Source organism: Euleptes europaea, chromosome 6 (assembly GCF_029931775.1).
Source record: "Euleptes europaea isolate rEulEur1 chromosome 6, rEulEur1.hap1, whole genome shotgun sequence".
Classification (NCBI taxonomy): Eukaryota; Metazoa; Chordata; class Lepidosauria; order Squamata; family Sphaerodactylidae; genus Euleptes; species Euleptes europaea.
Genome location: NC_079317.1, coordinates 49,491,960 through 49,512,539, shown reverse-complemented (window position 1 = coordinate 49,512,539; position 20,580 = coordinate 49,491,960). Strand labels below are relative to the sequence as shown.

Genomic DNA, 20,580 nt, shown 5'->3' with positions numbered 1-20,580 from the left:
CAGCACTGTTTGAAATGGCCAGAGCACTTCTGAGCTCTTTAGAGACAGCTCGTGGATGGATTGAAATGAGCTGTATGAAACACTCATCTCTGTATCACTTTACTCGGAAATTGGCCAACAATGGATGACAACCGGTTTAGAACAATAATCTGAAAGGGGCCTCAGTGTCTAATCCAAGCTGGGATGTGAGTGGCATAACTGGATATGGGTGATAGGCCACTGACTAGGTTGGATACAGAAGCAGCCCAGTTACAGGTAGGGACTGAGGAGAGCGCAATAAGGAGCAGCACAAATTACAACATGCTTGGGTCAAAGCCAAGAAGCGCCAGGCAATTGAACAGCCCACCAGAAGCCTTTTCCTGTTTCCTTTCATAAGGTTCTGCTGGGAGACTAAAGTCTCACAAGCTTTGATTCATGATCAAAACTCGTGGCTTCTTATATTATATTTAATGGTTGCAGGGCTCCTCAGACTGGATTGAACACATGGCACAGGAGGAAAATGATATTTTCTTTCCCTCCCATGCCATTTTTCTGATCTAAGTCACTTCACCTCCCAAAACTGCTATTTGTCCTATGGAGAAAATATACGTTGCCTCCGTGGGGCAAAATGTGGTTTGGAGGTTTGGTTTAGATCAGAAAAATGACATGAGAGAAAGGATTACATTTCCCCCCTTCCTGCACTATGTCCCCTATCCAGTTTGGGATCCCTGCCCTGCTGGTTTTAAATAAAATTAAATCCAGTCACAGATTTACCATGCTTCATCTAGTTTTACCTCAGTAGGCATTTACATTCAGTCGGTCAGAGGTGTACAAAGCCAGAGAAACTTTGCTGCTGATGGAGTTTCTGTGCCATCTGCGCTGGTGTGATTGAGAGCTGAATTGTGTCCCTCCGTGCCCTGCCTCCTCCATAGCCGCCATCATCATGGAGAGGGAGAAGATTGTGTACTTGAACCCATGGATCATGTTCCATGCTTTCATTACATCTGCCAAAGTTAATCAAAAGATTCATGAACTTGGGCCAAGTACTGAGGGACCGACCTTGGGAAGATTTATGGAACTGATGTAAAAGCCTGATGAAATGCAGAACTTCTCCCTCCAGGTTTTAGCTCCAAGTGAATCACTGCCAGACAAAAAGTTACTGGCATTATAAGCCATTTTGCACGCTTTCACTAAATATATATTTGGACAAATCCCTGCTCCATAAATCCCTCAACAAGAAGAAAGAATAATTCAGATGGCCTGGAAAGTGAACAAAGGGCTAATTAGAATCATGCTTTACAAAAAATAAATGGCTGTGGTAAAAACATGAGCGATGGGCAAAATTCACCTTATCCTGTTCCAGAGAAGACTCAGCCAGTCCAGATACATCATCCCAGTGGCTGCCAAGCTCCTGTCCCCTTTTTGAATTCTCAAAGCCACCTTTGAACTTAGGCTCCAGCAGCAGCAGTCACCTTTAGCAAAGGCCAGTTGTCACATTAGATTAGAGGCCTTTAGAGTTATATGTAACAAGCTCTGCTGAACTTCAGATGCCTTCAGAGCCAAGACAGATGGGGAACAGGGTAAGTACATGGTGTTTGAAGAAATAAGGGATAAAAGGAAGGACCTCAACAGGTGATGAAGGGATGTTGTGAAGTACCTCCCAGTAACATCATGATGTTCCCATGGCAGTAGCACAACAGCCGCACAGAAAAATACATGCAACCATCATTCTTGAGAGGGCAAGTAACTCCATTTACTCTGTTGGTAAGCAGTTGAATTCCTCTCAGAACTAAAGCACTTGCTAGGATGACATTGTCTGGGTGCTTCAGTGGTAACAGTGAAACTCCCCTGGATAAACTGATCCTGTCTGGAAGTCGCCTCCAAAGCCCAAATCTACTTTCATATGTCCTGTTTAAGCTCTGTGCCAGAGAAATATACACTAGTCATATTTTGATTTGTGAGGGATAGTTTGGGGAGAGGGGGTGGATGTTGGAGAGCAAATGGGGTAGAAGAGAAGAGTTTGGAGCCTTAATACTAGGAATGAGGCATGTTTTGTATTTACTTTGTTTGTTTTTCTAGAGAAGAATCGAAGTTATGTCGTTTCCTCTTTCACTGAGATGAAGGCTTACGAGCTGTTGACCAAATCTCCCATCCAGTTTGTTGAGTATCCTTACTTCAATGGCCCTGCTTCCAAAATCATACCTTGATGATGGTGGTCCTAAATAAGGGTGTGTGCATTTTTTGGCTTTGGTTAATTTTGAGTTTTAAACAACAGGATTCTGTTTGCTGAATTTCAGACAGAAAAAGGCTTCCCTCTTTGATAGAAAACTGCAGAGCAGCCAAACTTATTTGTTACACTCATCAAATACCAAAAACTATTTCACTTATTTTTAAAAAAAATAATGATCCGCTACTCCCAGGATGTGTATACCATAATAATGTGCTGAGATTGATTTCTTATAAAATATATTCAGTTATAACAAGAGGCAGATGAGCCGAATTTATCCCAAGGGCACCCGTATGGATTCTTCAAACTACATGCCTCAGATGTTCTGGAATGTTGGCAGCCAAATGGTGGCCTTAAACTTCCAGACCACAGGTGAGTGAGTGGGCCCCTCTTACAGGCCCTTCCCATCTGAGTCTACGCTCGCGCTTCCAGTCCTTTCCTCACTTTTGCGAACTTTTCCCAAAGCTGACTTGATTCCTGTTTTTCTTCTCCCTTGCATCTTTTCCAGTACTTATTCATTTGTATTCTTTCCTTTGTTTATTTCTTATTGGAACTTTTTTGTAGCAGAGTATCTTTGGAAAATAGTTGTGCTTTGAAATTTAAGGCTACAATCCTGAAAGGGGAGTGAATCTCCTTAGGAGCTGGCGTGACCCCACACCGGCGTAGGTGCCACTGTATCATGGAATAAAGTGGCACCTATGCCAGTGTGTAGTGCAAACACGCCAACATCCGGGAGCCATGGTGCTCCGCCGGCCACCACCACCAGCGCAGCCACTCCAGGAACTAAATCTCAGAATGCCCACACTGGCATAGGGGAGGAATGGTAGTGCAGCCTCACTTTGTTCAATGGGGCATTTCCCCCTTTAAAAAATTATTTTAAACTGCTCTTTTTCCCTCCATGGCGGCCAGGAAGCCTTGGAGGAGCGCCTCTAGCAGCCACTGCTTAACTGCCCCCCCTAAGGGGGCCTAAGGAATCTAAGCAGAAAGATATTACAGGGTTAACACCAGCACTTTAAAATGTTTCTGAATCAGGACAGGAATTGCAGGGAGACAAGTGAACCTATGAGCTCATTTTGGGGCGGGGGGAACATTTCACCTGCTGGTAGCTTTGCCCTCTGTTATTCAGTCAGTCTGAATTGGTTTTATGAGTGTGCACACTTGTGGTGAGGTATGTTAAATCACTATGAAGAAGATTGGTGTTTATCCTTATTCAAAACATGGTTAAATATATATCTAATAGAATATAAGAATGACAAAATAATAAATAACGTTGTAAGTGCCGCCATAATATAAATATCTGTAACTAGGACTTGGAATTTCTTAGGACTGGTGATATAGGGAAAGCAGGTAGATATGGGAGATGAGGAATTGGGAAAGTAGATAACACATTGAGACCTTCAGGATGGAGAAGGAGGACCAGCGTTTGAGGATGAGCTGCACCAAGGCCTGATGCAGGAAGAAAAGGAAAACAGTATAGGAATATAACAGGTAGTGCCCCCTAAGTACCAACTTTCCAAATCTGAGTCTTTCTCTGTTGACCACATTGCTGCAGTGATGGAAGGTGACTTTCCTACTCAAAAGTAGTAACCTGTGTAGGAAAATAATCATTTTAAAGCATACCTAAACCCATATATATGATACAGTAAGCTAGCCTGTTGTCTGAAAATGGAAGGGGGACACTTTTACCAGTTCTGCCTTCCACTGGAGACCTCCAGCTCTCCTCATGCTGGTTTTTTGGAATCCCCTATCCCCTAGGAGCACCATCCCAGGGTGTTTTGGGCTACAGCAGGAGGGGAGAGGTGAAGGAGTTCTAGTGCAGTAACAGCACTCCCTTCTGCCAATGGGGAGTTACCACAGGATCCAAGCCAAGAAATTAATTCATGTAAAGGGTACCAGGGTACTTTTAAAAAAATCTTTTGCTACAAGACCATTCTGAAACCTGTCTCCACTGCACAAAACAACTTTACAGTGTAAAGAAGGCTAATCCTAGGAGAAGCATGGGAAGATACTGTTGACATGTAACTTCATCCATTCTCCATACACATACTAACAGGCACACCTGTCTTTGTCCGTGGATGCGTAAATAATGAGAGCCGACACCAGAGCTGGGGTAATAAAAGGGCCAACTTTATTTAATCATTCAATAGGGATCTGCAGCGCACAAAACCAAAACATCCCCAATAACTGACTGCAGTGCGGGCCATTGTGGGGATGCTGAAGAGTCAGGCCTCCTCTTGCTTTTGCATCCCCGCTCTAAGGGCGAGACCCACCCTGGCTCTGAGCTCCGAGCCGTCACATGTGGTACGGCTCCCGCTCTTCCTTGCCAAGCCTTTTTAGTGCTCGAGGGAGGTGTGCCGCGTCCAATCCACCCTAGCCGCGAGGTCTATAGGTAAAGGATAGCGGCACCCCTCAAGGAGTTCCTGTCCCAGGTCCCTGCCAGTCCTTCCTTTCATCTTCCTCTTACAGATGTCCCCATGCAACAGAACATGGCTCTGTTTGAATTCAACGGGCAGAGTGGATACCTCCTCAAACATATCTTCATGCGCCGGCCAGATAAGCAATTCGACCCTTTCTCTGTGGACCGCATTGATGTAGTGGTGGCAAGCACATTGTCAATAACGGCAAGTACAAACCACTGGATTATTCCTGCACTTGTGGCCCTTTCGCCATGGGTCTAAGACTAAGCCCTCCTGTGCATTTACCACTCAGCAAGGCTCCTCATAGGAAAAAGTATTTCTTGTGCTGTCCAAGAGGGTGATGTTATTATGACAACGTATTTTTCCCCAGTGTTAATAAATGGCAAGGTAGTAAAAGTATTCCTGAAAAGCACTCCTCCTTTCTGTTCAGTATTTGCAAAACACATCCTGTATGTAGAAATGTACAGGCATACTTCATTTTATTGTGCCTCAGTTTATTGTGCATTGCTGATATTGTGTTTTTGAGCAAATCTATTGGCGCCATTTTTATTTCCAACAATTTCCCCAACACTTCATGGTTCTGTGTTACATTTTGGTAATTCTCGCAACCCGCACTATCTCCAAGGTATGTTTGTAGAAGACTAGATTACCTGACATGACTGGTTTGCATGGAGAGGGAGTCCTTGATATATTCATTCATGCTGTCATCCAGCCACTTTCTGAAGTGACCTGGTCCCAGGAACCACTGTTCCAGGGGTTTGTCTGAACATATAGATCAGCCCCATAAAGAAAGAAATTAGGCAGACATGCCTCTAAAGTAAAGAGAACACCAGACACTAACTTGGCCAGAACTGGGTTTAAAAGGAGGTACTGTGCTGATGTTGTTTCTGTTCACTGGTAGATCATTTCTGGCCAGTTCCTCTCAGAGCGCAGTGTGAAGTCCTATGTAGAAGTGGAGTTGTTCGGCCTGCCTGGTGATCCCAAACGCCGATACAGAACTAAACTGACACCAACTGCCAACTCAATCAATCCTGTATGGAAGGAGGATGCTTTTGTATTTGAAAAGGTAACAACACTCTGAATCTGCGATGTCTCTTCCAGTGATAAGCTTGGTTTCCAGGAATCAAGATTAGTTTTTTCTACAGGCCAGCAGTTGCATAACACCAATCCATAAGTGAGCTGTGACTCATGAAAGCTCATATCCTGTCAGAATTTTTGTTAGCTTTACGGTGCTACTGGACTCTTGCCCTTTTCTTCTACTACAAACAGACTAACATGGTTACCCATCGTGATCTATCACTAAGCCATAATGTATACTTTAAACACCCAGAAAATACCTGGTTGTTTAGCAAGAATCATCTGAGACCCTGGCAAAGACTTTTTGGACCAGAGGTTGATATACAAATCATAGTTCCTATGGCACATTTAGGGCAAGGGATGCTTCATAAGCCTGATTTCCTTCACCTTCTCAGTATCCTTCTGAAGTAGGTCATTCAAGGGAGATATAGGGATCTATGCCCACTGCGTTGCACTGTACATTTTTTTAGAGTCTGGTTACAGTTAAAAGTATTAACAGTACCTACTATGTAAACTGGGGTTACCCAACATGGAGCCTGTGGGTGCCATGGTGCCCACCAATACTTCCTTGGGTGTCTTCCAAGCTTTTCAGGAGGTGGGGAGGGCCATTGTATGGCATTGCTTGTTACTGGCTGCCCTCTTTCAAATGAAAGCTTTTCCCACTGGAGGACTGGGCTTTACTTAGCCAGTGTGTGGTTCTACTCCTCCTTCACGATTTCCTCCTTCCTAGGAGGTGTCAGGAGGGAGGTATTTAGTTTGGCTCTGGCTCCTGTGGCAGCCATTTTGAGGTGGTGCTTACCACCCTCTCTCAAAATTTCAAAGCTGCCCACAGGATCAAAAAAGGTTGGGGACCTCTGAAGTACACAGTAGAAGTGATGGGCAAAGAGCTGCCCAGAATAAACACATTCAATTGGTTGTTGCTTGAGCAACAACCATTCTTAAGGATAATCAATCAAAAATCAGATGTCCTTGGCTCCTCAGACAAGCTAAAGGTATGTCTTGCTTGACAGCCATTTTCCTAGGCCCAGCTGTTCCCACTATGAAAAAATTTGCTCAGCTCCCATCCAAACAACAAAAATCTCCCCAACATCCCCTCATTTTTTTGCTGCCCCAGTAATTTAAGGGTGATGCTGGTCATATAACCAGCATATAACCCAAAAGCACTGACCTATAGGGTTGCCAAGCTCCAGGTGGTGGCTGGAGATCTCCTGCAATTACAACTGATCTCCAGGTGACAGAGATCAGTTCCCTTGGAGAACATGGCTGCTTTGGCAATTGGACTCTATGGCACTGAAGTCCCTCCCCTCCCCAAACCCCATCCTACTCAGGCTCCTCCCCCAAATATCTCCAGGTATTTCCCAACCCGGAGTTGGCAACCCTACTTACCCATGGCATCCTATTGCCAACCCTTTTGCATGCAGCAGTATACTATGGCCCGCTTGCACGTTATGCTGGAATTCCAGTGCTGCAAATGTAGTTCCAGTGACTCAATTTGTGACTCCATCCATCTGGAGCCTTGCACAAGCAAGGGTTTTACATTCCCAGCATCACTGTTCAATTATAATTTCTTTATATTCATTTATATTCTGCATTGATGTGCATTGTAATGAAGCCAGGAAGGTATGAGAGAGGTGTTCAGAAGCAGTGCTGCTTTGTATTCTCTGACACGTACCAGACTCAATCAGGTCCCTTGATTAGATTTGGTTTTCAGAAGCGATTGTACTGCATACAGATCAGCACCATGGAATTGGGTTTGTAAGCTTCTTTTGGTGGGCCAGATGTAATCCTCAAGATTCTAGGTCAGATGAGAAAATCTTTTGCTACTTTGCAGCAGGTAATAGGCAGCTGGCCGATGAGTCTGAAAAAAAATGTGAAAAATAATTTCCTTCCACAGAATGAGCTAGTTAGATGCTTGGTGGCTCCTGTTTTTTTTTTTTTTTTAATAATGCTGCCTCAGGCCCAGAGTAGATGTGATGCTGGCAGCTGCATTTGTTGGTTCATACACCATGTGCCCCATTCACACATCAAGTGGGGTGGGTAAGTGTTCAGCTTTAAGAACTAAAAAAAAGGTGTGTGGTTCTGGGGAGCTGATCATTCCCTCACTTGCCTTACCCCACCCACCACTCACCCCGTGATTACTTCTGGCACCTTTCTCCTTGGTCTGGCTCACTATTGTTGTTGGATGGAAGGTGAGGGAGCAGGAGAGTCACCCCCACCCATGTGCCCTTTTTGTTGTTGTTTTTTAAAAAGAAGACCCAACTCCCATGCAGAAGAACAGTAAACACCAAACGTATAGGGGCACTTTCACACATACTGAATAATATACTTTCAGTACACTTTCAATGCACTTTAACAATCATTTGGAAGAGGATTTTGCCATTTCACACAGTAAAATCCAGCTGCAAAGTGCATCGAAAGTGGATTGAAAGTACATTATTCAGCATGTGTGATAGTGCCCCTTGTGTGGCTCTGAAAGTAGCTGCTCAGCATGCCAGAAGCTTGTGAGGGTTTAAGAGAAGCCTCCTAATTGCTTCATCTTTTTTTGGGCCAGATTATGATGCCCGAGTTGGCTTCTCTCAGAGTTGTGGCTTTGGAGGAAGGAGGAAAGTTCATTGGTCAACGCATCATTCCCATCACTGCTGTATGTTCAGGTAAGAGTTGGGCTTGGACTGATTTTCTTCAAGTGTGAAAAAGCACATTAGATAGTCATGGCTTGGGTAATAGCAGTTGACCTTAAGGAGGACATCCAGTAATTTAGTTTGTTCTCTACAAATATTACATACCACTACCAAAGACCACAAGTTTTATGGTCAACTGTGCATAATATTTTTTAAAAATCCTCATCTTGATATTAAACCAGATGCTTGTTAGTTTTACAAATACCATCTGGTTTTACCATGTCGAGCCATCTCTTTTTAAAGCTGAAAATCTAGCATTTTATATGACAGCCTTTCAGTCATGATGTTTCTGCCCACCATTATATTATACCATCTCTTTCTCGCAAAGAGAAGCAAAGTTTTTATTTCTCAAGGTGGCTTACAGCTAAAACAATAAAACAAAGCCTTTAAAATACAGGCATTAAAAACAAAACTAAGCTTTTAGAGACAAGCTGAAACCATTGAAACAAACTATTCAAAATCAAGGCAGGGTGTAAAAACAGAGTAAAACAAACAATGAGCAGCACAGAAAAATATGGACAGAACAGTCTTTAGGCCAGAAGCAGACCATAAAACAGCTAAAAGATTTTTTTTAAAAAACCTAGCTAAAAGCCTGCATAAAAAAGAATGTTTTAGTCTGTTCCCTAGGAAGGTAAGGTAGGTGCTGGGTGAGCCTCGAGGGCATTCCAAAGGCAAGATGCTACCACTGAAAATGCCCTGTTTATCGTTGCCACCTGCCTCACCTCTGCAATTAGGGACTCAGAAAGCAGGGCTTCAGAAGACCGTCTTGAGGGCTGTACAATACAGGTAGAGATGATCCTTCAAGCACTCTGGCCCCAACCCATTGAGGGCCTTAAAGGTAAATTTATGCACTAAATTCACAGACAAAGACACGCCATTGGTTTATGTAAGGGAATTATGGCATTTTCTGCTCAGGACAGTTTGGTACTGGCAATACAACAGAATATAGTAGGAGTGCTCCTCTGCAAACCCCAGGCAATGAGAAGGACTTGTTCATTTTGATGGGGATTTTGCAGGAGAACGTCCTGGTGGTTTGCCACCCATGGGTTAGCTCTGCAACTTCCTATTCTGCTGTCCTTACTGATATGCAAAAACTGCCTTTTGAAGTGACCTCCTCAGCTTGTTGCCCTCATCATTGTCTTAAAAGAGTTTCGTACGCTATCTGACAAAGTGAGCTCTGACTCATGAAGCTTATATCCTGCAAAATTTTGTTTCTCTTTAAGGTACACTGGACTTGAATTTTGTTCCTTACTAGTATTCTGTTTGCCGCTTGTTTGTAGCAAATCTCCCTGTTGGGACATCTGCTTTCTGTTTTAGGCTATCACCACATCTGCCTTCGTAGCGAGTGCAACATGCCACTTAATCTGCCTTCTCTCTTCGTCTATGTGGAAATGAAAGACTATGTTCCTGACTCATGGGCAGGTATTGCTTTTGAAATTCTTTGAAATGGGAGATACATTCCTCTGTTGCGGAAACGGGAGCCAGCTTGGTGTAGTGGTTAAGAGCGGTGGTTTGGAGCAGTGGACTCTTATCTGGAGAACCGGGTTTGATTCCCCGCTTCTCAACATGAGCGGCGGATGCTAATTTGGTGAAGTGGATTTGTTTCCCCACTCCTACACATGAAGCCAGCTGGGTGACCTTGGGCTAGTCACAGCTCTCTAAGAGCTCTCTCAGCCCCACCTACCTCACAGGGTGTCTGTTGTGGGGAGGGGAAGGGAAGGTGATTGTAAGCTGGTTTGATTCTGCCTTTAAGTGGTAAAGAAAGTCGGCATATAAAAAACACCTCTTCTTCTTCTTCTTTGAGATATGGGCATCGCTCTGTTGCTGTTGGGGATGTGTTCTGTTAGATGCAGTTGGCATGTAATGGTGGCAGGTCTTTGATGCACAAAGGACAGGCAGTGTGGTTTAATGGTTACAGGCTTGGACCTTCACTCAAAGGGTCTAACTTCCCATTATGTTTTTCAACAGGATGTATCTGGTCAGGTCACACATGCGCTCTGAGCGCACCATCCATGTGGGGGCCCGATTCAGATTGGGACTGTAGCAAGAAGGGAGAGGAGGCTTAGACACCCTGCCCCCGGCCAATACACACACCATTTTCCTGACCTGAATTGGATGTAGGGAGCCTTTATTATCCCTGCTGGGGGACTGCATGTGTACTGATGCAGCTATACAGTTGGTTCCCCAGTGGGGCAAATAATGGCTCTCCAGGACCATTTCAGGTTGGAAAATTTGTGTAGGGGAGAATGTCTAAACCTCTCTTCCTACAGTTTCAATCTGAATTGGTCTCCTGGGAAGCAATGAACTCCCTGAAAAGGTGTGTGATCTGACCCTGACTTAGATCCCTGTTAAAAATGTAATGTGTAGTTGGCCCTCAGGCTATGAATCTCTCTGAGTAAACTTGGGCCACTTATTTTCTTAGCCTAACCAATCTCAGTAGGGTTTTGTGAGGAAAAACGGGATTATTCCACCCATACTTACCACCCTGAGTTCCTTGTAGGAAGACTAGGATGGAATGTGAGGAAGGGGGAAAAAAAGGAAAGGAGGTTGTTTTTTTGGTAAGCATTATTTTCTAAGACGTAGCTTTGTTTGGTCAATTAACATCCACAGTATTCTAAGTGAAATATTTATGGTATGGAGAAGGTATCTGACACAAGGGGTTGAAGTTTCCTCAGGCAAATATGGCATTGTGGAACAGCAGTCTTTCAGAGTAGATTAGAGAGATGAAAGTAGAGTACTAAGTGTACAGGAAGGTCTACAATTACCTCAACCTCCATGAGGGATGTGGTTAAAATCAGCCATAGAGGTCCCCAAACTGGATTGAGATAGAGGTGCTAGTGGAGCAGATGTAATCCTTTCCCTCCATATTATTTCCCCACCCTCATCCTCAGTCCGTGCCCTGCAGGAGCTGCTATTTTCCCTACTGAGTTGCGGCCTTTTACTTTAAAAAACCCTCCAAAAGGAAATCTAATCATAGCTCTCTCTGCATCTTGTTTGATTAGCTCTAATAACATTAATGCTATTATTCATATTTTTGAAAATACCTAACGAACAAAACTTTCTGGGTACATGTAAATAATAATAAATAATCGTAAATAATATGCAGAGGAAGGCAATGGCAAACCACTTCTACTCATCTCTTGCCTTGAACACCCTGTGCTTGGGGTCACATTGAATTGGTTGTGACTTTACAGCACATTTTATTCTATATGTATTATTTATCTATTAAAACATTTATTCCCTGCTTATCCTCATGGCTCAAAGTGCTTTAATTAAAACATCATACAATGATAAACCCTTAAATTCAACTGTAAAATTCCTGTATCCCTTCAACCTGATAAATAATATTTATATTAATAATGTAACTCAGATCCAGATTGCTGTAGGTGCAGCAGCCGTGGCTGTGCACACTTTTCTTTTTCAGAAATGGAATCAAACAGTTGTTTGACAGAGGACACACACAGGGAAAGGGGAGCTGAATAGGGTTGCTCTGTGAGTTACCTATTGTTCTAATGTGCCTACTTAGAGATTTGCATACATGCACATTTTTCTGTAGTAGCCTAAGCAAAACAAAGACAGTTAGAGGGGAAAAGAAACGTGTGTGTGTGTCTTCTGGCACCTTAAAGATTAACATGTTTTTATTGGAGTATAAGACTCCATGAAAGTTTACACTACAATAAACATTTATTTGTCTCTAAGGACAGCCTGTGTGGTGTAGTGGTTAGAAATGGACTAGGACTTGTAAGACCCAGGGTCAAATACCCACTCAGCCATGAAGCTTACTAGGTGACCTTGGACCAGTCAGTCTTTCTCAGCTTAACCTACCTCAGGTTTGTTGTGAGGATAAATGGAGGAAGATCAAGATAAAAAACAACATATAAGTTCAGAAGTGTTATAATGGCAAAAATCTAGGGCATAACTAAGCAAGTCTGGAAAATTACATATGAATTTGGGCAACTCAAGAGAATCAAAATGCAGGCTGTATGAATTCTGTTGTGTAACTAAGCACTGTGAAATAGGAAACAGGAAATGGACGGTTGCATTGAAAGTCTTGGATTTTTCTCCTAGATATGACCATGGCCCTCTGCAACCCAATCAAGTTTTTTAGCGCACAGGACAAAAAGTCAAGCAAAAGTCAAGAGGCTGATATGGAGGTGAGTCCTGCAGCTGCTGAAACAAATGTTCTGCCCATCCAGTCTGATATTGTGGGTGAGAACTGGATGTTTTTGGAGGTTGCTTTGTTAGCATTCAGGAATAACTGGAAGGAATTGATGTTACTTCAGGAGATAGCTTGTATACACCATTAAGGGTTGGGGAAAGGACCCAGTCTCCCTCTTTCTCTTTTTAGGAAGAGCTGAGAAGCAGAAGTTGGCTGTCACTCCAGATATTTAAGATTAATCCTACATTAAGATCTAGAGTTCCTTTGCAGTTGAGGGTGGGCTGCAGATATCCCCTCCCAGCCTTTCCCTGTTCTCTTCGAGAGCCCGTAGACCAGGGGTTCTACCCAGATGTCCTTGGTTTGGCAGTCCTGTGGCAGAGCGCCCACTTAGCATGTGGAAGGTCCCTGTTTCGACCTTAAAGTCTCCCCTGGGGCGGCTGCTAGGCAAAGGGGAGGGGCCGTGGCTCAGTGGTAGAGCCTCTGCTTGGCATGCAGAAGGTCCCAGGTTCAATCCCTGGCATCTCCAGTTAAAGGGACTAGGCAAGTAGGTGACGTGAAAGACCTTTCTCTGCCTGGGACCCTGGAGAACAGCTGCCGGTTTGAGTAGACAATACTGACTTTGATGGACTGACGGTCTGATTCAGTATAAGGCAGCTTCATGTGTTCAGAGTTCCACCTGGTCACTAATGAACACCTGCTTTAGCTTAAATCATTTATTTTATTTTTCATATCTGTTCAGTGACTTTACAATGACATTGCCCCAGTTTTCTCTGCAGGAAAGGTGGCTAGAGCAGTTAAAAATGCACATTTATATGATCACAGAATTGCAAAACCTATATCAATGAAAACCTTTGCATTCAGATGGCACATTCTCAGGGAATACCATTCACATTTGTTTTGTTTTTTAAAACCCAGCTGCTTAGAGCTACATTAGCCACATCCATAGGCTCCCTTTAAATGTACACATGAATTTCCCCAGTGGACCAAACAGGGCCTCCCAGGACCATTTCAGATCAAGAAATGATGTGGAGTGCGGGGGCAGGCTGAAACCATTTCTCCATATGTGCCAAAGTTACAATCTGACTCAGGCAGCATGCATGCCAGAACTGAGGGCAACCCATAATTCATTTCTGACTGTTACACAGGACACGAGATGGGGGCCTTGGATACAGTGTGTGTACTCCATAATATGTAAAGAGGCCTTTTATTCACACAAAACGGCAACCACATGTATCAGAAGGAACATGGGCAGTGCGCTTTCCCCTTGTGCAGTTAGAGTGCCAAAGCTATAACAACTGAAAAAGGCTTCTCACCTGTTCTGTTCACCTTTCCAACTACATATACCAGGCTATCTGCTCATTCAATAGTTGGGGCTACAAGAACTAAACAGAATTATTGGACCAACCCATCCAAAACAAAAAATGAAACATCCCAAGTGATACAGGAATAACTGGGAAAAAACTAAAGATGCACCTCATGGCCTCAATGCCTCTTTGGACCATTGTTTCAGTGAAGCAGCCACTGAAAATGCTGATGTACAATCAAAGAGCCAAACTAGAAAAGGAGGCCATTGCTCCCAGAGTCCAAATTGTACTGACGTACCCTTGATCTTTGTTTTAGAGGCACAGCTTGCAAAAAGGCCTTTCCACTACTCAGCTCAATACCAACGGGCTACCAAGTACCACTGGCACCACTAGTATCCCTCCTTCAAATGGACCTGCAGGTAATTCTGCGAGTGCTGTTGGGACTTGTGGACTTACGGGCATATGGGAATATAAACCTTGTTCACAATGGGTATTGCTTTGAGTCAGGAAGCGAGTTTGGAAGGGGGCACTGTTCAGTGGCAGAGTATCTGCTTTGCATGCTGAAGGTCCCAGGTTTATTCCCTAGCATCTCCAGGTAAAAGGATCAGGTAGCAGGTGGTGGGAATAACCTAAAACTGAGACCCCGTAGAGCTACTGCCAATCTGCGTAGACAATACTGACCTTGACGGGCCAATGGTCTGATTCAGTAGAAGGTAGCTTCAGGTGTTCATGTTCCATTTCATTGTGACTAATTACAAATCTGGAGAAATAAAAGGGCTGCACCAGACATAGAAGATTAAAAAAAATGCCAAGGCCAATGGTGCAAAATAAGGTAAAATATATTTTATTACTCAGTTAAAATTCCCTACGCAAGAGGCTTCTTCAGGGGAATCTCTCTTTGCAAATTGCGTAGGGAATTTTGGGAATTTTAACTGAGTAATAAAATATATTTTACCTTATTTTGCACCATTGGCCTTGGCCTTATTTTTTTTTAATCTTCTATGACTGGTGCAGCCCTTTTATTTCTCCAGATTTGTAATTAGTCACAATGAAATGGAACATGAACACCTGAAGCTACCTTCTACTGAATCAGACCATTGGCCCGTCAAGGTCAGTATTGCTCCATCACCCTTGGCCTTATTTTTCTCTCTCCTAACTACAGATCTGCCCATGTCACTATCAACTGTTATGCTCTTTCATTAGGCAAAATAGATATAGTAATCTGTCAGATGGATTTCCCCTCTAGGAACTCCAGCAAGAGGGAAAGAAGAAACCACAAAAGAACCTGAAAAACAAACAACAGGTAATTCTAACAATATTCATGCTCAGTATCTGACACAATGTCAATACTGCGAAAGCATTAACTTCCATACTGATACTGCTGCTCAGTGCCAGGGCTGAACTCACCACAGAATGTGATGTGAGTGAACAACATTGGCTGTAGTTATGTTTTACCATGTGTGGGGGAGAATGTGCTAAATGCAGTCCTCCCAATAGATAGGGTTGCCAGGTCTCTCTTCGCCACTGTCTTTTGGGATGGAGCGTGAGGAGGGTGGGGTTTTGGGAGGGGAGGGACTTCAATGCCATAGAGTCCAATTGCCAAAGTGGCCATTTTCTCCAGGTGAACTGATTTCTATCGGCTGGAGATCAGTTGAAATAGCAGGAAATCTCCAGCCACTACCTGGAAGTTGGCAACCATACCAACAGATGTGATTATCTTTTTGTATGAAAGGGGAAACAAGTGTATTTTCAACCTCTGTACAGAATCCCATACGTCCAATAATATGTAACGACTGAAAAGAATTTTGTTACAGTATATTTACCTTTTTTGAAGGTATAGTTAGATTAATGGCCTTGTACTGGAGATACTGCCTCTCGTATGTTCACATTGTTAAAAAAACATTAAGAAGTTCTACAGTGGTACAGGGGAAAATTTGTGTTGCTCATCAATAATAGCGGGGGTTGATCTTTTAATGCCATTTTTAGCCTGAAATTGTAAAACTCATTTAAAGCTCTTGTTTTTTAATGTCCTGGCTGGCTTTCTAATGCTGGGTTTTAATTAACAACTTCTAATGAGTTCTATGTTTTTATCATGTTTTATTTTGTAAGCCATCGTGGGCATGTTCCCTGGAGAGGTGGTACAGAAATTTTCTAAATAAATAATGTACAGTGCCCCCCCCCCAAAACAACAACTGTGTGTGTGAAGGGAAAACATTCCCAGCCCTTAAGATTGACTTTTCAAAAGGATATGGATGTGAAAGAAGGAAGAAAATGCCCTGGTGCATTCACAACAAAATGCCACATGGCCTTTTGCATCCCAGCCGCTCACAAATAACATCCCAAAGGCCTCCATGACATTTGCATAACCACATTCCACAGCACGATTTACAGCAGTGATGAATGCAACCTTTGGTGTTGGGAACTGTGTTTTCCCAAGCATAAAATATTATGCTTTGAACATCAAGATCTGTGCAACAAGTGGGCAGCCCTGAGGTGCAAAAGGGTACTTCAAGTGGAGTAAGAGGCACTTCAGTGGCTTTTAACTGAATGGAAGGGTCTCTTTGCCTGTTGTGTTTCAGTGCCCCAGACAACCAGCGTTGAGGAACTGCAACAGATGAAGATGTTTGGGAAGCTGGTAAAGAAGCAAGAGAAGGAACTGAAGGAGCTGGAGCGTAAGGCAAGCAAGCGGAAAGAAGAGCTCTTGCAAAAATACACCTTCCTTTTCACTGAACTGGCTGCCCAGGCTGGCAAGAAGAAAACACCCTGCCCGACAAAATCTCAAAAAAAGAAAAGGTAAAAAGTCTTGAGGGAAAGAGAAAAGGCTGTTAAGATCATTACTGGCAATCAAGCCTTGCCTTTTCGTATTCATTGATGAACTATTGTAATGGATGTCAAGATGGGATTCAGTCAGGGGCCACGGCAGGTGTGCATGCTTTGAACTTACCTTCCCTCTTGGTCCATCTACCTGAACCTGGCCAAGAAACCGAGGGGGAAGGGAATCCCTGGGGCAGGGGAAGTGTATGGCAGGGGTGTCGATGGACACAGTTGTCAGGTCTGGAACCACTGAAAATGCAAGTTGGAGTGGCCTAGGATCCCCTGAGCTTGTTCCTGAGCATTAGGGCTGCCAGGTTCCTCTTTGCCACCGACGGGAGGTTTTTGGGGTGGAGCCTGAGGAGGGGAGGGTTTGGTGAGGGGAGGGACTTCAGTGCCATAGAGTCCAATGGCCAAAGCAGCCATTTTCTCCAGGTTAACTGATCTTTATCGGCTGGAGATCAGTTGTAATAGCAGGAGATCTCCAGCAAGTACCTGGAGGTTGGCGACCCTACTGAGCATGCTGTTCCCCCATGTGGCCCTTAACCTAAGTTGCAGCTGCAATTGCTGCCGAATGGGGAGGAGTCCTGCATCAGCTCCATCCACTGCTTGCATTACATCTGCAACCTACATAGCAGGCTGAAAGCAGGGAGGTGGGAGAGAAGTCAAGTTGCTCCCCTCACCAAGAATCTGCTTGCTGTTTTATACACATACAAGCATACACACACATATGATTGCATATTCTCCTAAGTGAAACCTGAAACTATTCTCTCTTTCAGCTCTCACTGCATCTTTAAATTGCAACTATTTCTGTTTTCTAAAAACAGGCTCTTCCAAAGGCCTTAAGGTGGCCCACCTGGGAACATGCTTCTGAAAGCCCTGCAGCTGATTCCTGAGTAGGGTTGCCAACCTCCAGTTACTAGATCTCCAGATGATAGATATCAGTTCACCTGGAGATAATAACCGCTTTGGCAATTGGACTCTATGGCATTAAAGCCCCTCCCCTCCCCAAACCCCACCCTCCTTAAGCTCCACCCCAAAAACCTCCCGCTGGTGGCAAAGAGGGACCTGGCAACCCTGTTCCTGAGGCATATTCCCAGGTGCAAAAGGAACAGACATAATCTGGCATGCACTATGGAGATTAGGGAAGAAATGTTAAGGTTTTGGGATTTTGTTACTTACTTGTGTTAAATTTGTGTTACTGTGTTAGAGAGCCAGTGCGGTGTAATAGTTAGAGGTTTGGACTGGGATCTTGGAAACCCAGGTTCAAGTCTCTCTTTCTCTTTAGGCCAGTCTCTCCCTCTGTCTTTCAGCCTGTCCTACCTCACAGGGCTATCGTCACGATAAAATAGAGGAGAGGAGAACAATGTATGCTGCCCTGAGCTCTTTGGAGAAAGGGCAGGAGACAAATGTTCTGAATAAATTATTATAGATCAATATCACTGCTAACTGAGTGTGTCAGCCCTAGAGACTGAAAGAGCTGCAACTGGCTGATTAATTCCCAAGGGTAAAATATATTTGCCACACAAGGATGCAATGAAACAGAAGGACAGTACCACATGGTCAACAGAAAAAACCCCAGCAAAAGTAAAGGTGTAAGTCCAATGCACTGAAAAACATACAATGATAACCATGTTTTGAAATCTCAGTGGATTTTGAGGAGGCAGGGGAAGACGTTAAAGGGAAGTTTAATCTGCAAAAACTCAGGTTAAACTGAGTGCTTTAGAGTTCTCATTCTATTCTGTAGCACCTTTCCATACAGGCAGAGTACTAGGGAAGCCAGGCAAAGGCAGAAGGTGGAAAAGGGCTTCATCATTCATCATACTGCTTTTGGGACATGTAAGAAGACGTTGGGATGTGACGTCACCCCATGGGTCAGGAATGACCGTGCTTGCACAGGGGACCTTTACCTTTACCTTTAAGGAACAACAGAGTGACAAATATGCCTTGAAAACTGGCTCCTTCATGGCACGTACCAAGCACGTCGGTCACCTCTGCTATATGGTGAGAATTTGTTTCCGTTTCTGATCTTGCAGGAGCTTAACCTTAGATGAGACAGGTGCAGAGAGGGCCGAGAGCCCTGGCCCCAGAGCCTTGGAGATGAAGGAGAAGCTGGAGGAAGAGCTGCTTCAGCTGGGAGAAGAGCACTACGATGGGATTCGGAAGAAGAAAGAGCAGCATGCTGCAGAGGTAGAGATCAAAATCTGCTGTCTGTGCCCTCCCTGAGGGTGGCACACATGACCAGTACCTGCTCATGCACCTCTCTGTCACAAATGCGGTGCTGTGAAGTGAGCATTCCCTGTGCGCAGGCCTTTCGAATGGCAGCCTCTGTGTCAGAGGGAGTTTCTGTGACATCCTTTAGCCTCTTTATTATATAGGCTGCTTTTTAGGTGTTTTAGCCACCATGGGCTCTTAGGTGGACTATAAAAGTTTTAAAATAAAAACAGCACATTGCTATATATTACAATTTTTGAGAGCCATGGCGTGAACCTCAGGTACTGTTGCCAACCTCCAGGTGGGGCCTGTAGTTCTCCTGGAATTACTACTGATCTCCAGACTACAGAGATAAGTTTTCCCGTAGAACGTGGCAGGCTTTAGAGGGTGGACTTTATGGCATCACATCCCTGCTGAGCTCCTCTCCAAAATCCACCCTCCCCAGATGTCACCCCCAAATTTCCAGGAATTTTCCTACCTGGAGTTGGGAATCCTACCTTAGAGGCTTTGCCTGGTAGTGGGTTACACAAAGAGACCAAGAGCCTCTTTACACATTAGAATAAAGCAGGAAAAAGTGGGTGCATGAGTGATTCATGCTTCCAGTGCAACACACAACCTGCACGTCTGCCCCTCAGTCAGGTGGGCAGGTGACAAGGCCTCCTTGGAGGCCCATGCTGGGGCTGAAGAACACATTAAAGATATTAAAACTTTTTAAAGGAGAACAAAAGAAAAGCCTAACACTGTATTCTTACTTTAACCTTTTCAAATAGCAAATTGCTAAAATGATAGAACTTGCAAGAGAAAAGCAAGCATGTGAGCTGAAGGCACTGAAAGATTCCTCAGAAAGGTAGATATACAAAACAATTACCATTAGTTTGGCATTTCATCATCTAGCTTTGTGAGGGTTGATTTTGCATTTTTTAAAGATACATATCCGCCCAACATTTCTATTGAAAATTCCTGTTCAACAATCTCACTTTTCAGATTCCTTTTTAAATGGTATAATAGCATATACTTATATTGTTCTGCTTTTGTTTCTCTCCACTTCCTCATTCTGTGATTGATCCATTCTAAAGCCACAGTTGTTCCACATGCACAGATCTGTGCTGCTGGGAGGAAGAGGGTGTGCTACTGCATAATGGGGAGGAGGCATTAAACTGAACTGCCTTTCATGTGTTCAGCTTGATGCATGAACCCTTTGCATGCAGAAAATTAAAGGATACTGTACATGCATTTTTGCATGTGCAAGACAAGGAAGGTTGCTTCTGTGCATATATACATCCATCTGAATGGGGAACATCTGCAAATGGCTCCTACATGTGCAGACTTTTCAGATTCAACTGCTAGTCCTGCAGGTGTGGAGCTCTTTTTGGAACTAAAAAAACCAGCTGTTTGGGAGGAGTAGGGAGCACATTGGAATTGATTAGAGGGATTGTGTGTAATTTTGAAAGGAATTCACATAAGCGGTCTCGGGTGCCCCATGGGTGATCTTTTGGTTCAGGATACTGCCAACCTGAACTGGGGAAAGGGGATCTGTCCTTTTTTGGTGGGCTAGCATAGCCTCCATACTCTGGCCGGTCACTGTACAGAGGAAGCCCCAAATATGAAAGGTTAGAGAACTGTCATAAGGGATTTGCATGATGTAACCTGTGTATAATAGGTGCAAATTTTCTCTCCTCCCACTGGGATCTCACACACCTCAGGCAAGGAACAC

At 43.9% G+C, this 20,580-nt stretch overlaps 1 protein-coding gene across 1 annotated transcript in view; it reads left to right on the top strand.

The window, feature by feature from the left end:
* Positions 1-20,580, top strand: part of PLCB2 (phospholipase C beta 2) — a 71,469-nt gene that overhangs the window by 44,347 nt on the left and 6,542 nt on the right. The window contains exons 17-28 of the mRNA XM_056851085.1: positions 2,059-2,143; positions 2,454-2,578; positions 4,673-4,827; positions 5,525-5,689; positions 8,252-8,351; positions 9,696-9,800; positions 12,447-12,532; positions 14,158-14,260; positions 15,088-15,144; positions 16,421-16,634; positions 18,689-18,842; positions 19,637-19,713. Coding sequence (XP_056707063.1) covers positions 2,059-2,143; positions 2,454-2,578; positions 4,673-4,827; positions 5,525-5,689; positions 8,252-8,351; positions 9,696-9,800; positions 12,447-12,532; positions 14,158-14,260; positions 15,088-15,144; positions 16,421-16,634; positions 18,689-18,842; positions 19,637-19,713 — 1,426 coding nt within the window. The remainder of the gene's footprint in view (positions 1-2,058; positions 2,144-2,453; positions 2,579-4,672; positions 4,828-5,524; positions 5,690-8,251; positions 8,352-9,695; positions 9,801-12,446; positions 12,533-14,157; positions 14,261-15,087; positions 15,145-16,420; positions 16,635-18,688; positions 18,843-19,636; positions 19,714-20,580) is intronic.